The following is a 22,758-nucleotide window of genomic DNA, read 5'->3' as shown; positions in this document are numbered from 1 at the left end:
AATATTTACAAGTTATCTGTGATTTTACTTTTAAAGGAAAAGCAAAAACTTGTAATATACATGAAACAATTCTTAAATACTTAAAAGTACTAAGATTATAGGAGTCATCATTTGAAAAATAATACATCAGTATTGTTTTTATTTCAGCTATTCATGAATAGACATTATCTGGTATATAAAAAATGAACTAGCCCTGGCCGGTGTTGCTCAGTGGTTAAGCATTGACATATGAACTCGGAGGTCACAGTTTTAATTCCCAGTCAGGGCACATGCCCAGGTTGTGGGCTTGATCCCCAGTAGGGGGCATGCAGGAGGCAGTTGATCAATGATTCTCATCATTGATGTTTCTATCTCTACCTCCCTCTCCCTTTCTTTCTGAAATCAATAAAAATATATATATATTTTAAAAGAGCAGCATCTTTGAGATTATACAGTCAATATAATCAGATTCATATTACTCATTGTATGATAATAATGAACCTAGGTATAGATAGTATTATCTAACTAGAGGCTCAGTGCACGAAAATTCATGCACTGGGGGAGTGGGGGGGACGTTCCTCAGCTCCGCCTGCACCCTCTCGCTGTCTAGGACCCCTCGGGGGATGTACACCTGCTGGCTTAGGCCCACTCCCTGAGAGATTGGGCCTAACCTGGCAGTTAGACATCCCTCTGGCAGCCCGGAAACCCTTGAGGGGGTGTCCACCTGCAAGCTTAAGTCCGCTCCCCACAGGGAGCAGGCCTAAGCTGGCAGTCAGACATCCTTAGCGCTGCCAAGGAGGTGGGAAAGGCTCCAGCCCACTGCCGTTGCACTCAGCTGTCAGCCCGGCTTGTGGCTGAGTGGAGCTCCCCCTGTGGAACTGCACTGACCACCAGGGGGCAGCTCCTGCGTTGAGCGTCTGCCCCTTGGTGGTCAGTGTGCATCATAGCGACCAGTGGTTCTGCCATTAGGGTCAATTTGCATATTACCCTTTTATTATATAGGATACATTTTCCTTCAGGAAATCTCAAGGATTCATTTTTTCACTCAAAGATGCATAACCATTTCTAAGTTTTTTAGGAGTGATATTGCTAAATTTTGGTAGTAGAAGGAAATAACTCTAACAAGGCACAGATATAGATAATAATATTTTCTTGTGACAAATATTATGGTTGATATAAGACTGTGATACTTAGTCTCATTAAAAAATTGATTGACATTAGATAGGATTATATATAAATTCACAATTTGTATTAATATAATTATAAAAAGTCAAATAGGAAAATGTTAAAAGTAAATGTTGTTAAGGACAAGAAAAATTAAATATAATTCACTAGAAATTTTTTGATTCTGTGAATTAGTTTATATATCTCCACCTTTTCTTCTGATCTTTCATTAAGGTATAATATATAACAGGTTCATAGAATGTCCTAAGAGACACCACACTAGATGCAAGGATAGTGAGAGAAAACAGTTTATTTTTTCCTGTTGCTTATTGTCTGGTGGGGGTTACAGATAAAGGAAAAAGCATTTGCAGTTTAGGGTAAGTGCAATGCTAGAATTATATTCAAAAGGCTCTGAGAGAAGGGTCTTAAGAAAGGAAAGATGGGAAAGGTAATGAGACCTTTAGGAGATAAGAGCATTTTTGTGAATCTTGAACAATAGGTAGATTAGCTAGGCTAGTCTAAGAAAGATAAAGGGCATTTCGTACATAGGTTATAGCAATCCTATAAGTATGGAGGTAAGAAACACCCTTTGCATTTGAGGAAATGTAAAGTCATTCAGTATGGCCTCATATTTCTGATTTGGGAGGTACACTACAAGAGACTGAACACTGCATGGAACCCTGTCAGACCTGAAAGAGAACTAATTAAGAAGCTGTTGCAGTAATTTGGTTGAGAGATGACTAAGGGAATGTCAATAGGGACAGGGAGGAAGTGAGCACATGTGACTAAAAAGAGAACATGGTCTCTGTGTTGCTGTTTTTGAAACTGAATTGCATTCTCACAGTAAAATATCTGCTGTGAGCCCTAAAGTACTGCTAGGAAAGAGAAGACACTAGAGTTTAATACGTAAATACAAGTTGCACCACAATAGCTTAAGTGCATTTACTAAGTTTCTAGTAATTAACAAGTAGAGCTCTCCTTGGTTTCTGTATTCACACTGTGGTTTTGACTCAGAGTCAGGAGAGGCATAGAAGAGAATGAGAAAAATAAATAAATAAAACTGAGACGGGAAGAAGGGAGAAATGTTATCCTGAGTATAACACCTTGTATTGTGGTTGCTGGGAATTGTTTTTATGAAGTACATGATTACTACATTAAAACTTCACAAAATCATGCTGATATTTTTGCAAAAAAACACACCAGATTTACAATAACAACATTTTCTCATTTAGGTTTCACATAAGTTTACAAATAATTAAAAAGTATTAAATTGCCTGTCAATTTCAGAAAAAATAAAGCACTATAAATACAACATTTTTCTTACCAGAATGGAGTGCATTCCCATGTAAATTCTACTTAGGCAAACTAGGGAACACCAGCAAGGAATAAGAATCAGTCCATATATAAGAGGATACTAAAGGGGGAAAAAAGTAAAATGAAATAAATTAGCCTAAATATAAACAAGCAAATTAAAAACAATCACTATACTATAAGTTCCATGAAAATAAGAACTATGTATTTTTATTCCCCAATGTATTCCCAGCATTAACCCTTAACATGACACATAGCAGACACTCAAGAAATATTTTTGCATGAAATGAACAAGTGATGAAATCTTATGTTTCCTTACTCTTCATTGTGGGAACTGACTCATTTTTGCTTTTACAGTAAAGATTCAATCACCAGCATGCTACAGAAGAAGAAAAACAGGTAGGGGACATACTTTTAATATGGCTACAAATAAAAGCACCCCTGGAATAGTACCTGAATCTGGCCCATGTAAGGGTCTTCACTTCTCTGGACGAAGACTAAGCATTATCTCCCTCTCACTTCCATTAGTAACTGCTATCTGCAATTTCTATTGACATTTCCCCGTTTTGTATTCAATATTCAACACCTTGTAATATATTTTCCACTTCTTCCCCACCACTAAAATTTCAAGTGGTAACTTTATTGAAAAAAAGTTTGATGGGCTACTGGGAGCAGTAGGCTATAAAAAGGAACAAACAAAATGTAGCCAAGTCTTGGTATCAATGGCACCAGTTTATAAGTTGGCTTTGACTCTCCTGGCATTAGAGGGGAGAAAGAAAGGGGGGATGGGGTAAGTTTCTAATTCTCAAGAATTTGAAGCCAAGGTGGTTCAATGAGAAGTGGTGTTTAAAATAAGCGAGTTAAGGAGGGTTGTAAGAAGAATGGTAAAGATTTAGTACATGGTTCTTTGCATGTGACATGGCCCATCACTTTCTTTATACAGCATCATACTCTCCTGATTCCCTTTTAACCATCTATTTTCTTTTGTTTGTTTCCCACACAAGAGCACCTCTTCTTGTTCCTTAAACATTGGTATAAGTACTAGTAAGAATTCAGCCCTTACTAGTTATTTGCAGCTTCACCTTTTATTTTTTAACTTCTACTTAGCATGCTGAAGACTTATCCATTTCCCTGGGTTTAAAAACCAGACAGCCACCTCCTGCACATACTCTACCTTGAGATTTCCATGGAGCTAAACCCACAATACCTCAAGCCAAAAATCATCATCCTGCCAGCCAAACTTGTTCTTAGTTTCATATTCACTATTTCATTTGGAAACATTTAATACACATAATAATTTAAATGATAAACATGAATTATCTTTTACTTCTTCCTTACCCCTCCATTGCAACCAATAACCAAGTCTTACTGACTTTACCTTCTAAATATTTCTTGATTCTGTCATCTCTTCTCCATCCTACTTACACTGCTCTTGTTTAGATCCTCATAGTTTCTTTTCCAAGCTCTATCTATTTTTCCAGCTATTTTCCCATATGCATGAAGAACGTGGTTAAATGGGCAAAAGGAATGTAACCATATAATGAGATAAGTGCTATAATAGGAGTATACTAAAAGCCCAGAGGGAGTCTACGGAATGGGCATTTAACTTGGTTTAAAGATGTTAACAAAGACTCCCAGATTAAATAAGATTCGAGTTATCCTGGAAGGTAAGTAGGATTTAGTCTTTGGAGAGAAAGGAGTGAATACAGGGCAAAAGAGGTGGAGGGCATTACAAACATCAGGAATACCATGAGCAAAGGCTGTGTAGAAGTCATTGTAGGCAGTGTCTAGCAGAATAAGCTTACATTCTTGCTGGAGAGAGGCACTACACAGTAAACATAAAATATGTACTATATAAATATATGAGTAATATATGAAAATATAAATTTTACAAATGTGGTAAGTACTATGGAGAAATAAGAGAACAGGTATTGAAGAAACATTAAACATTCATCAAATATTCCTTGTGTTCCTCCTACATTTTCAGGTTTACCTGCAGCTAGACTGGGGACCAAGTGACTAGTTTTGGCCAGTGGACTGGGAGAATGGGACTTATGCCACTTTCAATCAGTCTATGAACTCTCTTCCCTACAGATGTGACCCTGGAAAGCCACATGCATCACAACAAGGAATGAAGAGAGATGCATCACAAGATGGGAAACCTTCCATCAGCCTGTGATTTTGGGGTTCTAAGTAGAACAAAGCTAACCCATAATGAATATGTAGCAAAAATGAGAAGAGCAAAGATTGGAGGGTTAAGCCATCTCAGAGCATAATCAAGCCTATCATAATTAAAATGGTAAGAGAAAAAGGATCAGATATTTAGGAGTACGTGTGGGGCAGGTTAAAGTAGTAAATAAAAGACTACTATGTGTGGCTCAGTGGTTGAGCATAGACCTATGAACCAGGAGGTCATGGTTCAATTCCCTGTCAGGGCACATGCCTGGATTGCAGGCTCAATCCCCAGTGGGGCATGCAGAAGGCAGCCAATGAGTCTCTCGCATCATTGATGTTTCCCTCTCTCTCTCTCCTCCTCTCCCTTACTCTCTGAAGTCAATAAAAAAAGAAAAAAGAAAAAAAAGCAAAGGCAGTAAATGCAGGCTTTACTGAGAAGCTGAGACTTGAGGCAAGACTAGTTGGAGGAAAGAGAATTAGCTAAGCAGATAGATATCCAAGGCAAGAACACATACCAGGCAAGGGGATCAAATAGAACAAAGTACTTACTGAGGAAATATGACTGGCAAGGAGGCTAGTGTGGCTGGAGCAGAGAAAGCAAGCAGAAGTGAGAGAGTAGGTAATGGGGCCAGCGCAAACAGAGGCTGTTATTGTGAATTAAGTGGGGAGCTATTGCAGACTTTTGAGCAGAGCATTGTCATGATGGCTGCTATGTTGAGATTAGACAATAAGAGATCAAGGGGGGGGGGGGGAGGAGACAGGGAGACCAGTTAGAAGGCTGTTGGTATAATCTAGGTGAGAGATAACCATGGCCTCTGTCTTTGCATCAGGCACTAAGGCCTGTTTAATTTTTTTGTTAATTAAAAAAACAACTCTTGCCCTAGCTCGTTTGGCTCAGTGGATAGAGTGTCAGCCTGCGGACTGAAGGGTCCCAGGTTAGATTCCGGTCAAGGACACATGCCTGGGTTGAGGGCTTGATCCCCAGTAGGGGGTGTGCAAGAGGCAGCTGATCAATGATTCTCTTTCATTGATGTTTCTATTTCTCTCTGCCTCTCCCTTCCTCTCTCAGAAATCAATAAAACCATATTTAAAAAATAAACAATTGTTCAATGAAATAAACATAAGCCTGCAGCACTAAGGAAATCAGTCTTAGAGTATCATATTCATAACTTGGGATTACCAATGATACCATAGTATTCAGTTCCTGACCTCAAACCTGGGCTGTGTTAACGTTAAGTTCTAGTAGCATCTCTGCAATCCACCATAATAAACTGCAATCTGAAAATCCTTTTGAATAAACTTAGGACAAGGAATTTCCAATGCCTGTTTTAGAATAATCCTTATTAAGTACAGATTCTGTAGCTTGAAGCTTTTAAAACTAATATACACTTTCTAAAACAAAGCTTTATAGAAATATAAAAACCACTTTATACAACAGTCCATCATGAATCATATTTTCTATGCAAAAACAAAACAGACCAAAAAACTTAACCAAAGTCATGTTTTCCCTCACGGTACTTTCCACACTAGTAGGCTAATGTAGAATAATATATGAGTTCAAATAGGTAAAACAAAAAGTGACCCACATACAGTCATTTAATTAACATATTAATGATAAAAATATGAAGATGGCTTGGTTGGTTGGAGCATCGTCCATATACCAAAAGGTTGCAGGTTTGACTCCTGGTCTGGGCCTTTACTAGAGACAACCAACTGATAGATGTTTCTCTCTCACATAAATGCTTTTCTCTCTCTAAAAAAATCAATAAAAAAATCAGACAAACAAAAACATATCACCCTGGCAGTTTTGCTCAATGGTTAGTGTCACATGGACCAAAGGTTCTTGGGTTCAATTCCACAACCAGGTTCAGGTGAATGTGGGAGGCAACCAATGGATGTGTCTACCTTACGGGTGATGTTTCTGTCTCTTTCTCTTTCTCCTTCTCTCTCCCCCGCCTCCACTCTCTAAAAAAAATTAATGGGAAAAATATCCTTGGGTGAGGATTAACACACACATCCTCAGGTGAGGATTTAAAAAAAATGTGAACTGAAACATTTTCAATTCAATCTATTGTTTTGACCTATTCATATCTGATGTCATTTTAGTTACTGTTTCTCTTTTGAACTCAAATCACAAAGTATCAGTTTAACAATAGAATTCATCACATAAATATTAATTACAATCATATATATTAATTATATATTACAAACCATAATAAGGAAAGTACTAATTGTTACCATTCTAGTTAATATAGCCTTATGTTAACAAAATAGGATCCATTTCTCAATTCCTATTATAGGGAAGGGATTTGTGAGGAAAGAAAAAGAAAGGCTATGTGTTATGGCTTATGTCATTTTAGAGCTGCAGGAAGACCACAGTTTCCCACATAGTTAATTAAGATGAAGAAATTCCTGACTGCCTCTGCAAAACTGAGTGTAGACACAAAAGAAATAGTAAATCCAGTCTTCCAATCTCACTTTTTAAAAAATATATATTTTTATTATTGACTAGAGGCTCGGGGCACAAAATTCATGTGTGTGTGGGGGGGTGTTCCTCAGCCCAGCCTGCACTCTCTCCAATCTGGGACCCCTCAAGGGATGTCCAGCTGCCTGTTTAGGCCCGATCCCACCTAAACGGGCAGTCGGACATCCCTCTCACAATCCAGGACTGCTGGCTCCCAACTGCTCGCCTGCCTGCCTTCCTGACTGCCCCTAACCTCTTCTGCCTGCCAGCCTGATCACCCCCTTAACCACTCCCCTGACAGCCTGATTGACGCCTAACTGCTCCCCTGCAGGCCTGGTCGCCCCCAACGGCCTTCACCTGCAGAACTGGTCCCCCCCAACTGCCCTCCCCTGCAGGCCTGGGTCCCCCCCAACTGCCCTCCACTGCAGTCCTGGTCCCCCACAACTGCCCTCCCCTGCAGGCCTGGGTCCCCCCCAACTGTCCTCCCTGCAGGCCTGGGTCCCCCCCAACTGTCCTCCCTGCAGGCCTGGTCCCCCACAACTGCCCTCCCCTGCTGGCCATCTTGTGGCGGCCATCTTGTGTCCACATGTGGGCGGCCATCTTGTGTGTTGGAGTGATGGCCAATTTGCATATTACTATTTTATTAGATAGGATTTCAGAGAGGAAGGGGGAGGGAGAGAGAGATAGAAACCTCAATGATGAATCATTGATCAGATGACTCCGGCATGCCCCCTCCTGGGGATCAAGCCTGAAACTCAGGCATGTGCCCTGACCGGGAATCAAACTGTGACCTCCTGGTTCATAGGTCAATGCTCAGCCACTGAGCCACACTGGCCAGGCCACTCTCACTTTCTACTTCTATTCCTATCTAATTCAACCCTTTATTTCTGATAAATAAACAAGGCTGGATTTTTTTAAAACCCAAAGTTCAATTGTAGGCAGATGTTAAAAGAAATGAATGTGGATTTGTTCTTTATTAAAATGTTAATAGATGAAATTTTTTTTTTTCTTAATTCTCACTTGAGGATATTTTTCCATTGATTTTTAGAGAGTGGAAAGGAGGGGGAGAGACTGAGAGAGACACATAGATTGGTTGCCTCCTGCACACACGCGTCCAGACCAGGGTCAGGGATTGAGCCTACAACTGAGGTATGTGCCTTGGGCTAGAATCAAACCTTGGACCCTTCAGTCCCCAGGCCAACATTCTATCCACTGAGCAAAACTGGCTAGGGCATCACTCAGTTATCCTACCTAATAATCCTACCTAATAATAGAGTAATATGCAAATTGACCATACCTTCGCTACACCCACAAGCCATGCCCACCAGCCACGCCCACCAGGAAACCATCTCAGGGACGTTGGGGTGCAGCGGAGCCCAAGGCCAGGAAAGCCTCAGGCGGAGGCTTTCCCGGCCTTGGGCACCAGCGGGGAGCCTGCACGGATAGCAGGCAACCACCGGGGGTCGGCTCCTACGATCCTTAGCAGGGATGCTGGGGTGCAGCAGAGCCCAAGGCCGCTGCCCGGGGCCAAGCCCTGACCCTGAAAGAAGGCAGAAGGCGGTGACCACAGCCAAGGCCTGGGTCCCCGGTGCCGGCAGAAAACTGGTGCAGGCAGCCAGGTGAATGAAGGTCTATTGCACGAATCTTCGTGCAAACGGGCTGCTAGTTTTTAATTATATTTTTCTTATAATGGAGCTAAGTACAAATTTCACTTAGAGGTATGAGATGCTAAAGGTATTAATTTCACTCTCCTTGCTTTACAGATGAAGAAACAGACCCAAGACACACTAAATAACATGTAATAGTGTATTCTAGTGGCCTATTCTGATGCCTTTTACAATTTATTATGCTTGTTATTTTCTACATTTTATCACACACAAATACAGTAGGTAATAATTTAAGTTTGGCAGGAGTTCCTAGTTTCTATTTTCTTTTTCTTGGAGAATGTTGACCTTTATCAGCTGAATTTATGTATCTCCTCAAATAAGGTTTTTACTTAAACTCTATCTTTAGGTCTTATAAAAAAAAGATGAAAGAAAAATGTGTAAGTCCTCACATTATTTTCAAATTAATAAAAATTTACCAAAACCAAAATAGTCCACAGGACCTCCTAAAGCTTTTAATTACATACTTTCTAATCTTTTCATTGCACAACCTACTACAGGAACACTTATCTAAACATTTCCTTCAGTTATTCGACTGAACAGTTGTATTCTTACTGATATGCTTTCCTTAACTATTTATCACACATAATCACAATTATTTTTTACGTTATGGCATTTTCCACTTACATTCATGGAAGTTAGTAAAAGAAGTCAATAAAATTACTTGCAATTAAAGCAATTACAAAAACTATAACAGAATTTAAAATTTTTAGAGTAACTTAAATATAGACAAAGGCAGACACCAGAAAAAATTACATTTTGAATTTGAGGAATGGATAGTGTATATGTAAATAACATTTGACAACAATAACACATTAATGATATATCTGCCTTGTTCTCATACATTGTTATGTTAATGAAAATAGATGTAATCTTTCTGGAAAGCCTTTTTGTCTATACATAAAAGAGCTCTAAATGTTCTAAATGTATATACAATGACCCAGTAATCTCTCTCCTAGAATTGTATACCAGTTCTATATTACACAGAAATGTGGGCAAGGATTCATACATTATAATGTTTATCATAAAACTATATATACCACAAAACAATGAATATGCCAACGTTTACTGATTATGTCATAGTTTAAAATATGGGTTTTTGGAACTCTACAGGCTAGCTCTAGCCATTTACTAATGCATTTATTGGGACTCTAAATAACAGAAATCTTGAGGGGAAAAAAAAGATATAAGGATACAGAGAATCTCACAGAACCCTAAGGCAAAATGAGGCTAAGCTTTAAGAAGAAACTGGAACTATAAACAGGACAGTCATAGGACCATCTCTTCTTTTGATATATTTGCTTCATTCTTTTTCTGCAGACTAGCTTCTCTGCTCTTCAGTCCACATGGCAGATGGTTTCTGAATGTACTTCTTCATTGAGGAACCCTGCCCAAACTCAGTATCTATTCTCAAATCCTGGTGGACAAGATTATATACAGAAAGTATTGGCTGCCCTATAAGTGAGGGAGCTTATAGAGGGCTGTCAGTGAGGCAGACTCCCCAAATGGTGCCTATTTCTTCAGGTGTGGAAAAATGGGCCAGTTTCATAATCTCATGGCATCACAAGTTCCTCATCTCTATATGGAGATAATATTCTACACTAAGGACACCCAATAGTGTAAAAACTATTTTGTAGGAATATAAAAAATTTTATTCATGTTTCTAGAAATTTTTGCTGATTGGAAAATTTATGACATGTATTAGAGTTTCTCCAGAGAAACAGAACCATTGAAGTTAGTAAAAGTCAAAAAAATGACTTGCAATTAACTTGACTAACTTCAATAGGATGTATGTATACACACACACACACACACACACACACACACACACACAGAGGCCTGGTGCATGGATTCGTGAACCGGTGGGGTCCCCTCAGCCTGGCCTGTGCCCTCTCTCAATCCAGGACCCCTCAGGGGATGTCCAACTGCCAGTTTCGGCCCAATCCCCGCAGGCCAGGCAGTAGCAGTGCGTGAAGTGGCAGGCGGCCGGGGGAGGAGCCCGAGCCCCGGCCAGGCGCCCTGCCACTCCCGCTCATCCTGGCCCCACTGCGCCTGCTGCTGCCGCTGCTTGGTAGCTCTGCACAGAAGCAGGAGAGGCTCGCGTCGCTGCAGCTGTGCTAGCCAGCTGTGAACCCAGTGCCTGGCTTTGGTCAACTGAACGGTGCTCCTGCTATGGGAGTGCACTGACCACCAGGAGGCAGCTCCTGCATTGAGCGTCTGCCCCCTGGTAGTCAGTGCGCATCATAGTGACCAGTCGCTTAGGCTTTTATATATAGACACAGAGATTTATTATAAGGAATTGGCATATCAGGAGGATGTCCCAACCAACTGAACTACCTGGCAGGGCCTAAAATACAGCTTCTAAAATAAAAGTGGACCATGGGGCCATGGTGGGCAGGTGGCCATGAAGGATGGGGGTGAGAGGTGGGGCACTTCACCAGCCACCTCTGGAACCAGGAAATCTAAAGTGGAGAGAATACTTGACCAGGCTCCCTGAAGTGCGGAAGGTTAGAACGTTGACCAAGGAAGAAGCAGATGATGCTAATACAGAAAGCTAAATTAAGACGCACAGAATTACAGAAAGGAATTGAAGAACTCAAATTAAAACCTGTTGCTGCTAGAGCAACTGGTAGTTTTTAAAACTGCAGGCAGCTCTCTCTCTCTATGGAGTATGTCCAGCGGTGCTCTCTCTCTCCTTTCTGGAGCAGACCTGCACCTCTCCTCCCTCTTTCATCTCTCAAGGCACATCTCTCTCCCGCTTTCCCGTAAGCTCCAAGGACCTTGCTTTTGCCTCTGTAACTTATTTTTTGAGCCCATTTCTTCTACAGCTCATTTCTTCTACCTCTATGACTTTATAAATAAACTTTCTCTTATAAAAAAGAAAGAAGAAAGAAAGGAGGAGGGAGGGAGGGAGGGAGGGAGGGAGGGCGGGAGGAAGGAAGGAAGGAAGGAAGGAAGGAAGGAAGGAAGGAAGGAAGGAAGGAAGGAAGGAAGGAAGAAATTTCAATCACAGGCGAGTGACAAGTGAGGCAGGCAACTTTTCATGGAGGAGAGAGAAATAATTGCTATCAACAACTACAGCACATCTAGCAGCGCTTTCTGCAGAGCAAGACACCAGGTTGTTTTGAGATTCATTATGGAGATACCAAATTCAGCAAAAGGGAAAACACCTGGAGATTCCAGACTGCAAAAAGCTGATCACCAGGCAGGAATATAAGCAGATGACTAAAGACGGAGCAAGTCCTCAGTTAATATTGTAGATAAAGTCTTAGAAAGTGCAACTTTAAGTAAAATGAGATAACAAAAGCAACTTTACCATAGGCTAATTGATAACAAGAATTAGGTTTCTACAGCATATTTCTGGTCACAAAAACATCACCAAACTTCTAAATAAAGACTCAAGCCCAGCCAGTGTGGCTCAATCGTTGCATGTCGACCCATGAACCAAGAGGTGATGGTTCAATTCCAGGTCAGGGCACAAGCCTGGGTTGCAAGCTCAAACCCCAGCATGCAGGAGGCAGTCAACTGATGATTCTCTCTCATCATTGATGTTTCTATCTCTCCCTTTCCCTTCATCTTTCTGAAACCAATAATATATATATATATATATATAAGACTCAAAACACTCCAGTATTAAACACTGAAATAAATGTGAGCTATACATACATTTAAGAAAGATTAATTTTAAAAGTAAGATAATTACCGTATTTTCTGGCATATAAGATGACTTTTTAACCCAGGAAAATCTTCTATACGCCCAGTCGTCTTATATGCCGGAAAATACGGTACTTTCCAACCTGCTTATTCCAGTTCAAGGTTGCAGTTCGTCACAGCCTCTGCAGGCAGCTCAGGGGGAACCCCTGGACAGGATGCCTTTCTATCACCAAAGGTGTGTGTGTGTGTGTGTGTGTGTGTGTGTGTGTGTCTCTCTGTCGCTGTCTCTCTCTCTCTCATTTAGACCAGAGGCCATTTAGACACACCAGTTAGCCTAATATGGACATTTCTGGGAAGTGGAAAGAAAGCCAGAGTACCCAGAGAAAATCCATGCAGAAATGGGGAAAACATGCAAACTTCACATTATGACAGTGGTCTGGCCAGAAATTGATTTTTTCCCCCCATCAACACTGTACCAAAACAACGCTGAATGAAATGTTATTTGAGGATCTACTATACCTGAAGTGGTATAACATTATTTGAAGGTAGAGCAACCACTAAGACAAATAAAAATATCAGAAGTATAGTTTAAAAATATTAGTAGGTAAAATACCAACAATCTAATAGAGAAAAAATAGAGGAGGCTCTAAAAAGGCAGTCTTGGAACAGTCCACTTATTAAATAAATTATGCTATATAAATATAGTGGAACATCATGCAAATGTGAAAAAATTAGCTCTATACATACAGTCGTGCACCACTTAATGATGGGGCTATGTTGAGAAATGAGAAATGCGCCGTAATGCATCTTTTTCTATTTTTATTAATTTCAGAGATGAAGGGAGAGGGAGAGAGAGAGAAACATCCTATATAATAAAAGTCTAATATGCAAATTGTTTGACCGGGAGTTCGACCGCTCGCTATGATGTGCACTGACCACCAGGGGATGGCGCGGAACATGGCAGGTGTCAGTGATGCTGCACTGGCAGCGGGCGGCAGTGGAGGCGCTGCCGGCCCTGATGAGCCCTGACAAGAGCAGGACCGTGGCAGGATGGTGAAGCAGATGAGCGGGCGGCGCCAGGCCAAGGGGGGTGCGAGCAGGGGCCTGGTCGAGCCCTGCCGATCATCCCACAGATCAGCAGCAGCGGCAGGGGGTGGGGCTGTTGCCCAGCTCCCAGGCACTGAGGGAGCTGGGCATCCCCTGCCCTCCCCCTTCCCCCGCCACGACTGATCACCCCGCAGATGGTGACCCGCAGGCCCTGATCACCCTTTTGGGGGCCGGTCCCTACGCTGGGACGGGGAACTGGGGGTGAGTGGCAGTGACCAACCTCCCGTGGTGCCTGGGCGGGGGGGCTGCGACCTCTCGCCGGCTACCTGGGGACGGGGGTGAGAGGGACAGAGGTGCAGCGAGAATGCGGGATGTCCGCAGAGCTCGCTCTCACTCCCCCTGCTACCCTCCCCCAAGATGCCAGAGAAGCCCCCAACGCTCAGGTGCCAGGTGCCCGGGAGGAGCCCACCCTACACCCGCACGGACCTCAGGGGCGGGGCGGGCTCCCCGTGGGTTCCCTCAGGAGCCGGTCTGCGAGGCCAGCCAGCAGAGAGTGCGCTGCCTGCCCGGCTTCCATGCAGCGCTGCTGGGCAGCCCAGAGGCCCACACTGCGCTCTGGCCAGTGGCATCGACTGCGTTCACCACATCTCCACCTGGGAACTCGGGCGCCGTGACTCAGGTGGAGAGGGGTGTGCAGGGGCCCAGGTGCTGCCCAGGGCCCAGAGGTCAGCTGGGATCTGTCCTTCCATGCCAGATGCTCGAGCTTCGATCGCCAACCAGGCCTAGGGTTGGCACCCGTGCATGAATTTTGTGCACCAGGCCTCTAGTCAATGATAAGAGGGAATCATTGATCAGCTGCCTCCTGCATGGCCCCTACTAGGGATCAAGCCCACAACCTGAGCATGTGCCCTTGACCGGAATCGAACCTGGGACCCTTCAGTTCACAGGCTGACACTCTATCCACTGAGCCAAGCCAGCTAGGTCTGTAATGTGTCTTTAGGTGATTTCTGGTTGTGCAAACATCAGAGTGCACCTACACAAATGTAGATGGTACAGTCTACTACACACCTAGCTTTCCAGGGAGGAATAATTTCCCCTCTATTCTCCTGGGTTCTTGGCTGAGACATCACAGGAATAAAAGACATATTAATAGGAGAAAAACAAACAGAAGTTTAGTAACACCTCCTGTATACACTGAGTGGCCAGATTATTATGATCTCTGAACACATAATAATCTGGCCACTCAGTGTATATCCTATATAATAAAAGACTAATATGCAAATTGTCCCCTCGACCAGGAGTTCGACCAGCAGGCAGGCCGGCCAACCACCCATGTCCCCTCCCCCTGGCCAGGCTGGCCGGACCCTACCCATACACGAATTCATGCACTGGGCCTCATATATATATATATATATATATATATATATATATATATACACACACACACACATACACATACACACACACACACACACATATATACATATGTGCGTACACACACACACACACACACACACACACACTGAGTGGCCAGATTATTATGCATTCAGAGATCTTAATAATATGGCCACTCAGTGTATATGGGAGAGACGCAGGAAAACTGATTTATCTCACCAAATGGCTGAGACCACCACCTTAAAATACCGTCTTCAGTAGAAGATAGATGTTTCAGGTGGAAGGATTCAGTGAAGAGAGGTTACTAAGAAAGAACAGTAAACAAGGGTAAGGTTGTTATGCAGATTTATTTATGTCTTTTCATCTGCATTGAGAAGATAGGTCAGCACCCTGTTCCACACACAAAGGGCAAATTCTACTTGATTTTAGAGCTTCTCCCATGTGTGCCATTTATTTTTAAAATATTTTTATTGATTTCAGAGAGGAAAGGAGAGGAAGAGATAGAAACATCAATGATGAGTGAGAATCATTGATCGGCTGCCTCCTACACGCTTCACTCTGGGGATCGAGCCAGCAACCCAGGCATGTTTCCTGACTGGGAATCGAACCATGACCTCCTGGTTCATAGGTCGATGCTCAACCACTGAGCCATGCCAGCTGGGCGATTTCTTAAAATTAACCAGCCCAAAATAGCTTTCTGTCAAAAAGACATATTTTGGGGTGACATACTGTTTCCCTACAGCTCCTAGGTCCACTACAATCCTATACAGCATGTTACTGTACTGAATACAGAAGGCAATTGTGACATAACAGAAAGTACTTGTGTAATACTTTGCACTACTACATGAGAACAGCTACCATATCACTAGGCAATAGGAATTTTTCAGCTCCATTATTATTTTATGGGACCAACTTTATAAATGTGGTCCTTCCTTGGTGGAAATGTCATTATTTGGCACATGATTGTAATACAGAGAATACTACTATGGACAGGCAGTATAACAGCAGCATAGTGTCATTTTGCAGCCAAACTTCCTGGGTTTGAATCCAGGCTCTGTTATGTACTTGCTGAGTCATCTTGCACAAGTTGCTTAACTTCCTTCTGCCTCAGTTTCTTCTACAAAGAAGTGATAATTCTCATAGGGTTTTATGGCAATTAGAAAAGTTAAGTCATTTAAGGCATTGAAAACAATCCCAAGCACAATATTAGTACTTATTAATTTCTGAGTTAAGCAAAAGGAAAATCTCCACAGTACATTTCTACGTGAAAAAAAAAAAAAACAAGGTCCAGAACAGTATGGTATGTTACCATCTGTGTAAAATATAAACTATATAAATATATGTCCATAAAAATAAAGACTATCTGTAGAAGGCTAAACAAGAAATATAAAACAATAAATCCTTCTGGAAAAGAGATCCTGCTATCTTTGAAACAGAAAAGAGAAATATACTCTTCTCTTTGTATTTTTTTAAAATATTTTTTTATTGATTTCAGAGAGGAAGGGAGAGGGAGAGAGAGATAGAAACATCAATGATGAGAGGGAATCATTGATTGGCTGCCTCCTGCACGCCCCACACTGGGGATGGAGCCGGCAACCCAGGCATGTGCCCTGACGGGAATCAAACTGTGACCTCCTGGTTCACAGGTTGGCACTCACCACTCAGCCATGCCAGTCGGGCTCTTCTCTTTGTATTTTTATGTAAATGTTGAATTTTCCATTCAAATCAGTAAAATTAATTTTAAATCAACAATTAACAATAAGCATTTTTAAAAATCATGAAAATGTGCATTTTAAATGCTAGGTAAAAAAAAAAAAGTAGCAAACCAATTTTATTTTCCATAAACTGTTTCTTGCCAGGATTACCACAGTGACCAGCTTCCCTTGGCTCCTGAAGCAATTTCTGGTCTTTGTCTTTTGTGATCAACTTTTGTACGTCTGACTTCTTGCCTTCCTTCCTCTTATCTTTTCATGATTTCACAGATGTCATCCTTTATTATCCATAATAAACTATACTTTGATAGAATATCTTCTTACGTACTTTTCTTTTCCAAAGCTCTTATGTCGATTAAATTTATTTATTTATGTCAGGAATATAGAGGAAAAGGGTGATCAAATCTGCATTAGATCTCAGTAAAGGTCATTTTGTTTAGAACACAAATATTTGTGGATATTGCATATATGTGTGCATACACATTATCTTCTCAAGGCATATATAGCTTATTTTTATGTTTTAAGAACAATGCTATCTATTTTTAAAAAAATCAAACCTTGATCTCTTGGTTCTTGGGTCAACGCTCAACCACTAAGCCACACCACCAGGTGGAAACTGGTTTTATTAAACAAGATCTTGAGTGAATGTCATTTTTAAGCGACACCTGCATAGACTGTGGATGTCACCAGAAAGCTTTAAGGAATTAAGATGGACTTTGGTCCTGGACAGGTAGCTCAGCTGGTTAGAGGGTCGTCCCAATACACCAAGGTTGCAGGCTCAACCTCCTATCAGGGTACATACAAGAATCATCCAATGAATGCCTAAATACGTGGAACAACAAATCAATGTTTCTCTCTCTCCCTTCCTGCCTCTCTGAGTAATTAAAAAAAAAAAAAGATTGACTTTGGAAGCCGATAAAAGCCCCTTGGAAAAACTGTTTGGTACCCTGCTTATTTCCATGGTTCATAGTGGTCTTTCCAGGTGAAAATGAAGGTGGCTTTCCTGGGAGATGGCAAAGAAAGAACCTTAAAGCATTCTGGGGTACCTCGAGAACTTGAGGAATTCACCCAAATCTATGGGAAAGTCAGATGGCAACTATGTGGCGTGGCTTCTTCACCCTGAGAGGCTATTGAAAGTTCAATCTGGAGATTCCTTGTGAGACTCAGATTTAAGAGAGTCTATAGGATCAATCACTATTCTTGTTGAATTTTTGCAAATAATCAAGCCAAATTAATTGAAACTATACTTAGGCAGTAAGTGACCATCTTTGAGAAAAATGAGGGTGATTTTAGGGAGAGAAATTGTGTTCCCATAGAATCTACACAGGGTTGGGCAAATGTAGGTTTAAGTTGTTTATATGGAAAATAATACAATAATTAATAAGTAATAATACATGATAAACTCTGTTTCGCATACTCCTACTTTTGCCACACCCTGCATAATACACAGTTATGGATATTAGACTCTAGTTCAGTTAACTGTATTTAAGGTTTAATTTTCACCTATATACTGGACTGGCTCCTGAATTTTTCTAATTTTCTTAAATATTTGGCTATAACCCTCCAAACTTTTCATTTTTCTACCATCCTTTGACATGGAATTACTAAGAACTAAAGTTTTTCTGAGTCTTGCAATTCTAAATGGCAGCTAAAGCACATAATATAGACTTGAGAAAAATCGCCACAACAGCTCGTACTTAAACAGTCTCAGTGACTGATGCTCTGTAAGCCATGCAGCATCCACCAGAGCACCGGATGACATTGTCAGAGACATTAAACAAGGCAGACAAGTAAGATCAGACAGTCACTGCCTACCTTCATTCCAGCAAAAGAAACTGTGGCTTACATCCAGAAATTTTCTTGACTGACATCCTTATAAACTCAGGAACTGGTTTATAATTTGCTCTGATCATTACCCTTTTTTTCTTCTGTATTCATAGACATAATCTTTATTAAATACCTGACTGCTTGCATACACAATATAGGCCTCACTTTGGGAACCTATGTGCATTAAAGCCTCCTGAAATGAAACTCAACACATTTAACTGAACTGAATTATTCTCGAAACTGCATGACTCAATGAAATATGGAGGAAGCTACCAACTTACTGGTTGCTTCTAGAATGTGGAAAGTTTATTATTTAAAACTAGAGGCCTGGTGCACGAAATTCGTGCACTTGGGGGGTGTCCCTCAGCCTGGCCTGCGCCCTCTAGCTTCCAGGAGCCCTGGGAGGATGTCCGACTGATGGCTTAGTGGGCCTAAGCCGTCAGTCAGACATCCTTAGCATTGCCACAGAGGCAGGAGAGGCTCCCCCGCTGTGCTCGCCAGCCATGAGCCCGGCTTCTGGCTGAGCAGTGGGGGAGCTCCTGCGTTGAGTGTCTGCCCCCTGGTGGTCAGCATGCATCACAGTGACCGATCATTCCACCATTTGGTCGTTTGCATATTAGCCTTTTATTATGTAGGATTTCAAAGGCAAGACTAAAGGGACAAAAATTATGCCAACCTGAAGCTGCTTTTTGGATATTGACTTTAAGCCAGTTATTAAGAAACAAAAAACTCAGAACCTTAGACTATCCACTCCCCCTCCTTTCCTGCCTAAGAGATACAGATAGAGAAAAACATGCTCCAGGAAGGGTATTTTAGGATACTACCTTGCCCTAATTTGAATTAAATATGGTAAATAAGAGGGCTTCAGGCACCTGCCTGTTGTCTGGATATCCACTGTGTCCCATTGTTTATGAGTGGCCTTGGGGGATGTTCCTGTCCAGTGTGTTCTGCCCTTTTTCACCTGGCCCATTCTCCCTTCTAAAATACCCCTTTCCCCACCTTCCCCCTTTTCCTTTGTTTAAATAGTTTTATATACCCAGTGTTGGCTCACTGTCTTTGAGAATTTTCATGGATTTACCATGTCTGTGTGAGTCCCCCATGCATACGTATTAAACTTTTATTTTTTCAAATTTTTTAAAAAAGGTCACCCTGGCTGGGTAGCTCAGTTGGTTAGAGTGTCATCCTGATACACCAAGGTTGCAGGTTAGATCCCTGGCCAGGGCACATGCAGGAGTCAAACAATGAATGCGTAAGTCGGTGGAACAACAAATCTCTCTCTCTCTCTCTCTCTCCCCCTTCCTTTCTAAAAATCAATAAAAAATATCATTTTTTATTTTTGTACTGAATTATTACAGTCAAACAATTGTAAACATAAAACTTTCATAAAAGGGAGCCTTTCTTTCAAAACAACTAACCAAAAGATAAACAATTACTCAAATTTAGACATATAGTAAAAAATGTAAAATAAGAAACTTAAATTAATTATATAAGATGAATTTGAATGTAATTGGTGTTTCCACATGTGTAAAATGACAGTTTGCAACTAGGAAATTTCTAAAATCCTGTATAGCTCAAATTCTAAAATTGCATACAAATTCCTCAAACTTTGAATTAAATATATTAGGTTGTTCAAACTTCCTGTTAGCATGTTCTGAATGAATGATGAGTAATAAATAACTATTTTCTCTTACTTGGACTGCTAATATTAATAGCATGCAACATAACTACTCATTGAGGAGGAGTTACATGATTATAGATTCCTGAAAGTCTCATGAATATATGAAAAACATTAGCTAAACAGTGAATATCATGCCAAACATAACTGAATACAGTACCTTAACTTATGAAATATTTAGATTAAATAAAATTTGAGATATTTATCTGTACACAAGACAGGCGGCACCACTTTATAATCTGAATATTACTGTAAATCTCCTTTAGTTAAAAAGGAAAAAAGCCCGTCCTTGGTACCCTTCCCTCGTAGTTCTGTCATTCTTAGTACGCACATTGCGTATTTTCCATGTACTGTAAGAGAGATGCACTGCACAGAAGTGTCCGTGGGAACAAGATTTTATCTATAATGAAACTAAATCTGGAAGAAGTAAGCTTATCATAAAGAAGTGTTACACAGAATGTGTATTTCTCAGTGTAAGATGATTTTATGCTTTAACGGAAAAAACCTGGAGAAAGTCTGACTCCTTAGATTCCCCCATAAATATTAACTTTCTTCTTAAATTAAGGGACTGGTCTTACAATTTAAAACACTGATAAAACAAGACAGCAGTCTAAGAATAACTTTTGCATCTTTAAGAAAGAGTTTTTAAGCTTAACTTATGGACCAGCCCCGTGGTAGGCAAACTGCGGCTCGAGAGCCACATGCGGCTCTTTGGCCCCTTGAGTGTGGCTCTTCCACAAAATACCACGGCCTGGGCCAGTCTATTTTGAAGAAGTGGCATTAGAAGAAGTTTAAAAAATTTGGCTCTCAAAAGAAATTTCAATCGTTGTACTGTTGATATTTGGCTCTGTTGACTAATGAAGAAGTGGGCAAAATATAAAAAGTTTACCAGTAAATACTCTTCTCAAATTGTCAGGCTTACCCTGCTTGCCATTTTTTACAAACCCACTAATCTGATCAAGAACTCTCGTTTTAAGAATAAAACCACACTTTTTTTTTTTTTTAAAGCTAATGCAACAAGCCTAATGCAGGAGCTCCACAACTGATACTACAGATCAGTGATCCAGAAGCTAAAATCTGCTACGTCAGCAAATTTGCAACCACACCCCTTAAAGAGAGAACTCGGGCTGTTTGTTCTCCACTAACTTCCATAACGGGGTAGCTCTTTCGTTTAAAAGTCATTACTTCATTGCCTGGTCTGACCGTGTTTGTTTTGGAATTATACTGTTTCAAACACTGTGTCTCAGAGTAAAGCTAAACACTTGACCTACGCCTGAAACGATCCGTTTGCGGGACGACACCACCATCTACCCCGGTGGAAACGTCATCTTGGTTCCCGGACAATTCAATTATAAGGACATTATCCTTAATCACAACTACATCCCGTGCATCACAAGGATTCCACCCGTCTAAAAACTCAATCCAAGCCCAATGGTCACGCACGACTTCAAAAACAGCGTTTCCTCTGGGTCCTGGGAAAGGCGTTGCTGTTAACACACGGTTAGACGGCCCAAGTCTCCGGGTCTCCCCCCATCACTTGCTTTCTCAAACCTAGGGCATGGGCCTGTGTTTGTGGGCGCCGTGAACCCCTGCAGAAAAGAGAAGTTCGGGAGGGGAACGAGCTGCCACGTTAAAATAACAACCGTGGACCGCAGAGAGAACTCCCGGTTCCTTGAACGCCCGCGGGCTGAGCGGGGCGGGGAGAAAGAAGGGACCTTACCTGCCAGCGGCCATAGGTGAGGAGGACGATGGAAATGGGGATGGCGGTGCCGGACATGGCGTGGGTGGAGGGCATGCTGTACTCGGAGTTGTAGAAGACCTCCAGCTTGACCACGGGCGGCGAGGCGGGCCGCGGCCAGCGGACGACGTCCTTGGTGCACTGGCCCAGGTACATGACCAGCACCCAGACGATCACCAGCCGCCGGCCCACCAGGGCGTCCAGGTTCCAGATCCAGAAGGGGAAGAACAGGATGTAGAAGAGCTCGTTGCCCAGCTCCGTGCCGAAGCAGAACAGGTAGTAGAGCGGCCAGTTGCTCACGTGGGCCAGCTCGCCCTCCTCACCCGTCAGCGAGTTTCGCCGCAGGGCGCCCGCTCGCCGCGGCGAGGCCGGGCCCAGCTCGGCGGCCAGCCCGTTCCGCACGCCGTTGGGGGCGCCGCCGCCGCCGCCGCCGCCGCCGCCGCCGCCGCCCGGCTTGGCCGGGCACTGATTGCGGTCGCTCCCGGGGGGCTGGGGGCCTCCGCACGCCCCAGGCTGTCGCTCTCGGCACCGGGCGTCCCCGGAGAGCGGCGCCTCCGCCTTCTCGCCCTCCCTCGGAACGGCGGCGGCCGCGGCGGAGCGGCTCAGCGGCGCTCCCACCCCGCACAGCCGCTGGAAGCGGGCCACTTTCTGCGGGTCCTGCAGACGGGCAGCCAGCCGAGCCAGGCGCTGCCTCAGCGACATGGTAACGGGACCCGCGCGGTCCGCGAACCGGAGGACGACGACGGCGGCGGCGGCGGCGGCGGGAGGGCGGGCCGGCCCCCGGCGCAGCCCCGAGTCGTTCCCGCGCGCCGGGCCGGCGGCAGCAGTGGCGAGCAGCGGCGCCTCGCTCCACCCGCCGGGTTCTGCTGGGTGACGGCGCCACAGGCCGCAGCAGCCACCGCGCGCCCCTCCCTCGCCGGCGCGCGCTCCGCCACCGCCCGCGGCCTCCACGC

The 22,758-nt window shown here is 42.8% G+C and overlaps 2 protein-coding genes and 1 long non-coding RNA gene across 4 annotated transcripts in view; 1 reads left to right on the top strand and 2 right to left on the bottom strand.

Annotated features, from left to right (window-relative positions):
- The window catches only part of LOC114230613 (uncharacterized), a 65,225-nt gene extending 44,069 nt beyond the window's left edge, over window positions 1-21,156 (top strand). The window contains exons 2-4 of one of the 2 annotated variants that reach the window (XR_003616541.2): window positions 2,812-2,853; window positions 4,549-4,753; window positions 21,076-21,156. This is a non-coding gene — a long non-coding RNA (uncharacterized LOC114230613). Of the gene's footprint in view, window positions 1-2,811; window positions 2,854-4,548; window positions 4,754-8,856; window positions 9,089-21,075 lie in introns of those variants that run through there. The other variant, XR_008556086.1, reaches the window with a different exon arrangement.
- WDR89 (WD repeat domain 89) overlaps window positions 1-21,836 on the bottom strand; it is a 92,231-nt gene extending 70,395 nt beyond the window's left edge. Inside the window, exon 1 of the mRNA XM_054716002.1 lies at window positions 21,788-21,836. Within this exon, the coding sequence (XP_054571977.1) occupies window positions 21,788-21,801 (14 nt within the window). The 5' untranslated portion in view covers window positions 21,802-21,836. The remainder of the gene's footprint in view (window positions 1-21,787) is intronic.
- Window positions 1-22,744, bottom strand: part of SGPP1 (sphingosine-1-phosphate phosphatase 1) — a 34,095-nt gene extending 11,351 nt beyond the window's left edge. The window contains exons 1-2 of the mRNA XM_008138960.3: window positions 21,788-22,744; window positions 2,468-2,557 (exon numbers count right to left, since the gene is read on the bottom strand). Coding sequence (XP_008137182.3) covers window positions 2,468-2,557; window positions 21,788-22,507 — 810 coding nt within the window. The 5' untranslated portion in view covers window positions 22,508-22,744. The remainder of the gene's footprint in view (window positions 1-2,467; window positions 2,558-21,787) is intronic.
- Window positions 22,745-22,758: the final 14 nt, after the last annotated feature.

The sequence above is a fragment of the Eptesicus fuscus genome, chromosome 5, assembly GCF_027574615.1.
Source record: "Eptesicus fuscus isolate TK198812 chromosome 5, DD_ASM_mEF_20220401, whole genome shotgun sequence".
NCBI classification, from domain to species: domain Eukaryota; kingdom Metazoa; phylum Chordata; class Mammalia; order Chiroptera; family Vespertilionidae; genus Eptesicus; species Eptesicus fuscus.
Note: the sequence above shows the minus strand (reverse complement) of the source record. Positions and strands in the feature narration are given on the sequence as shown.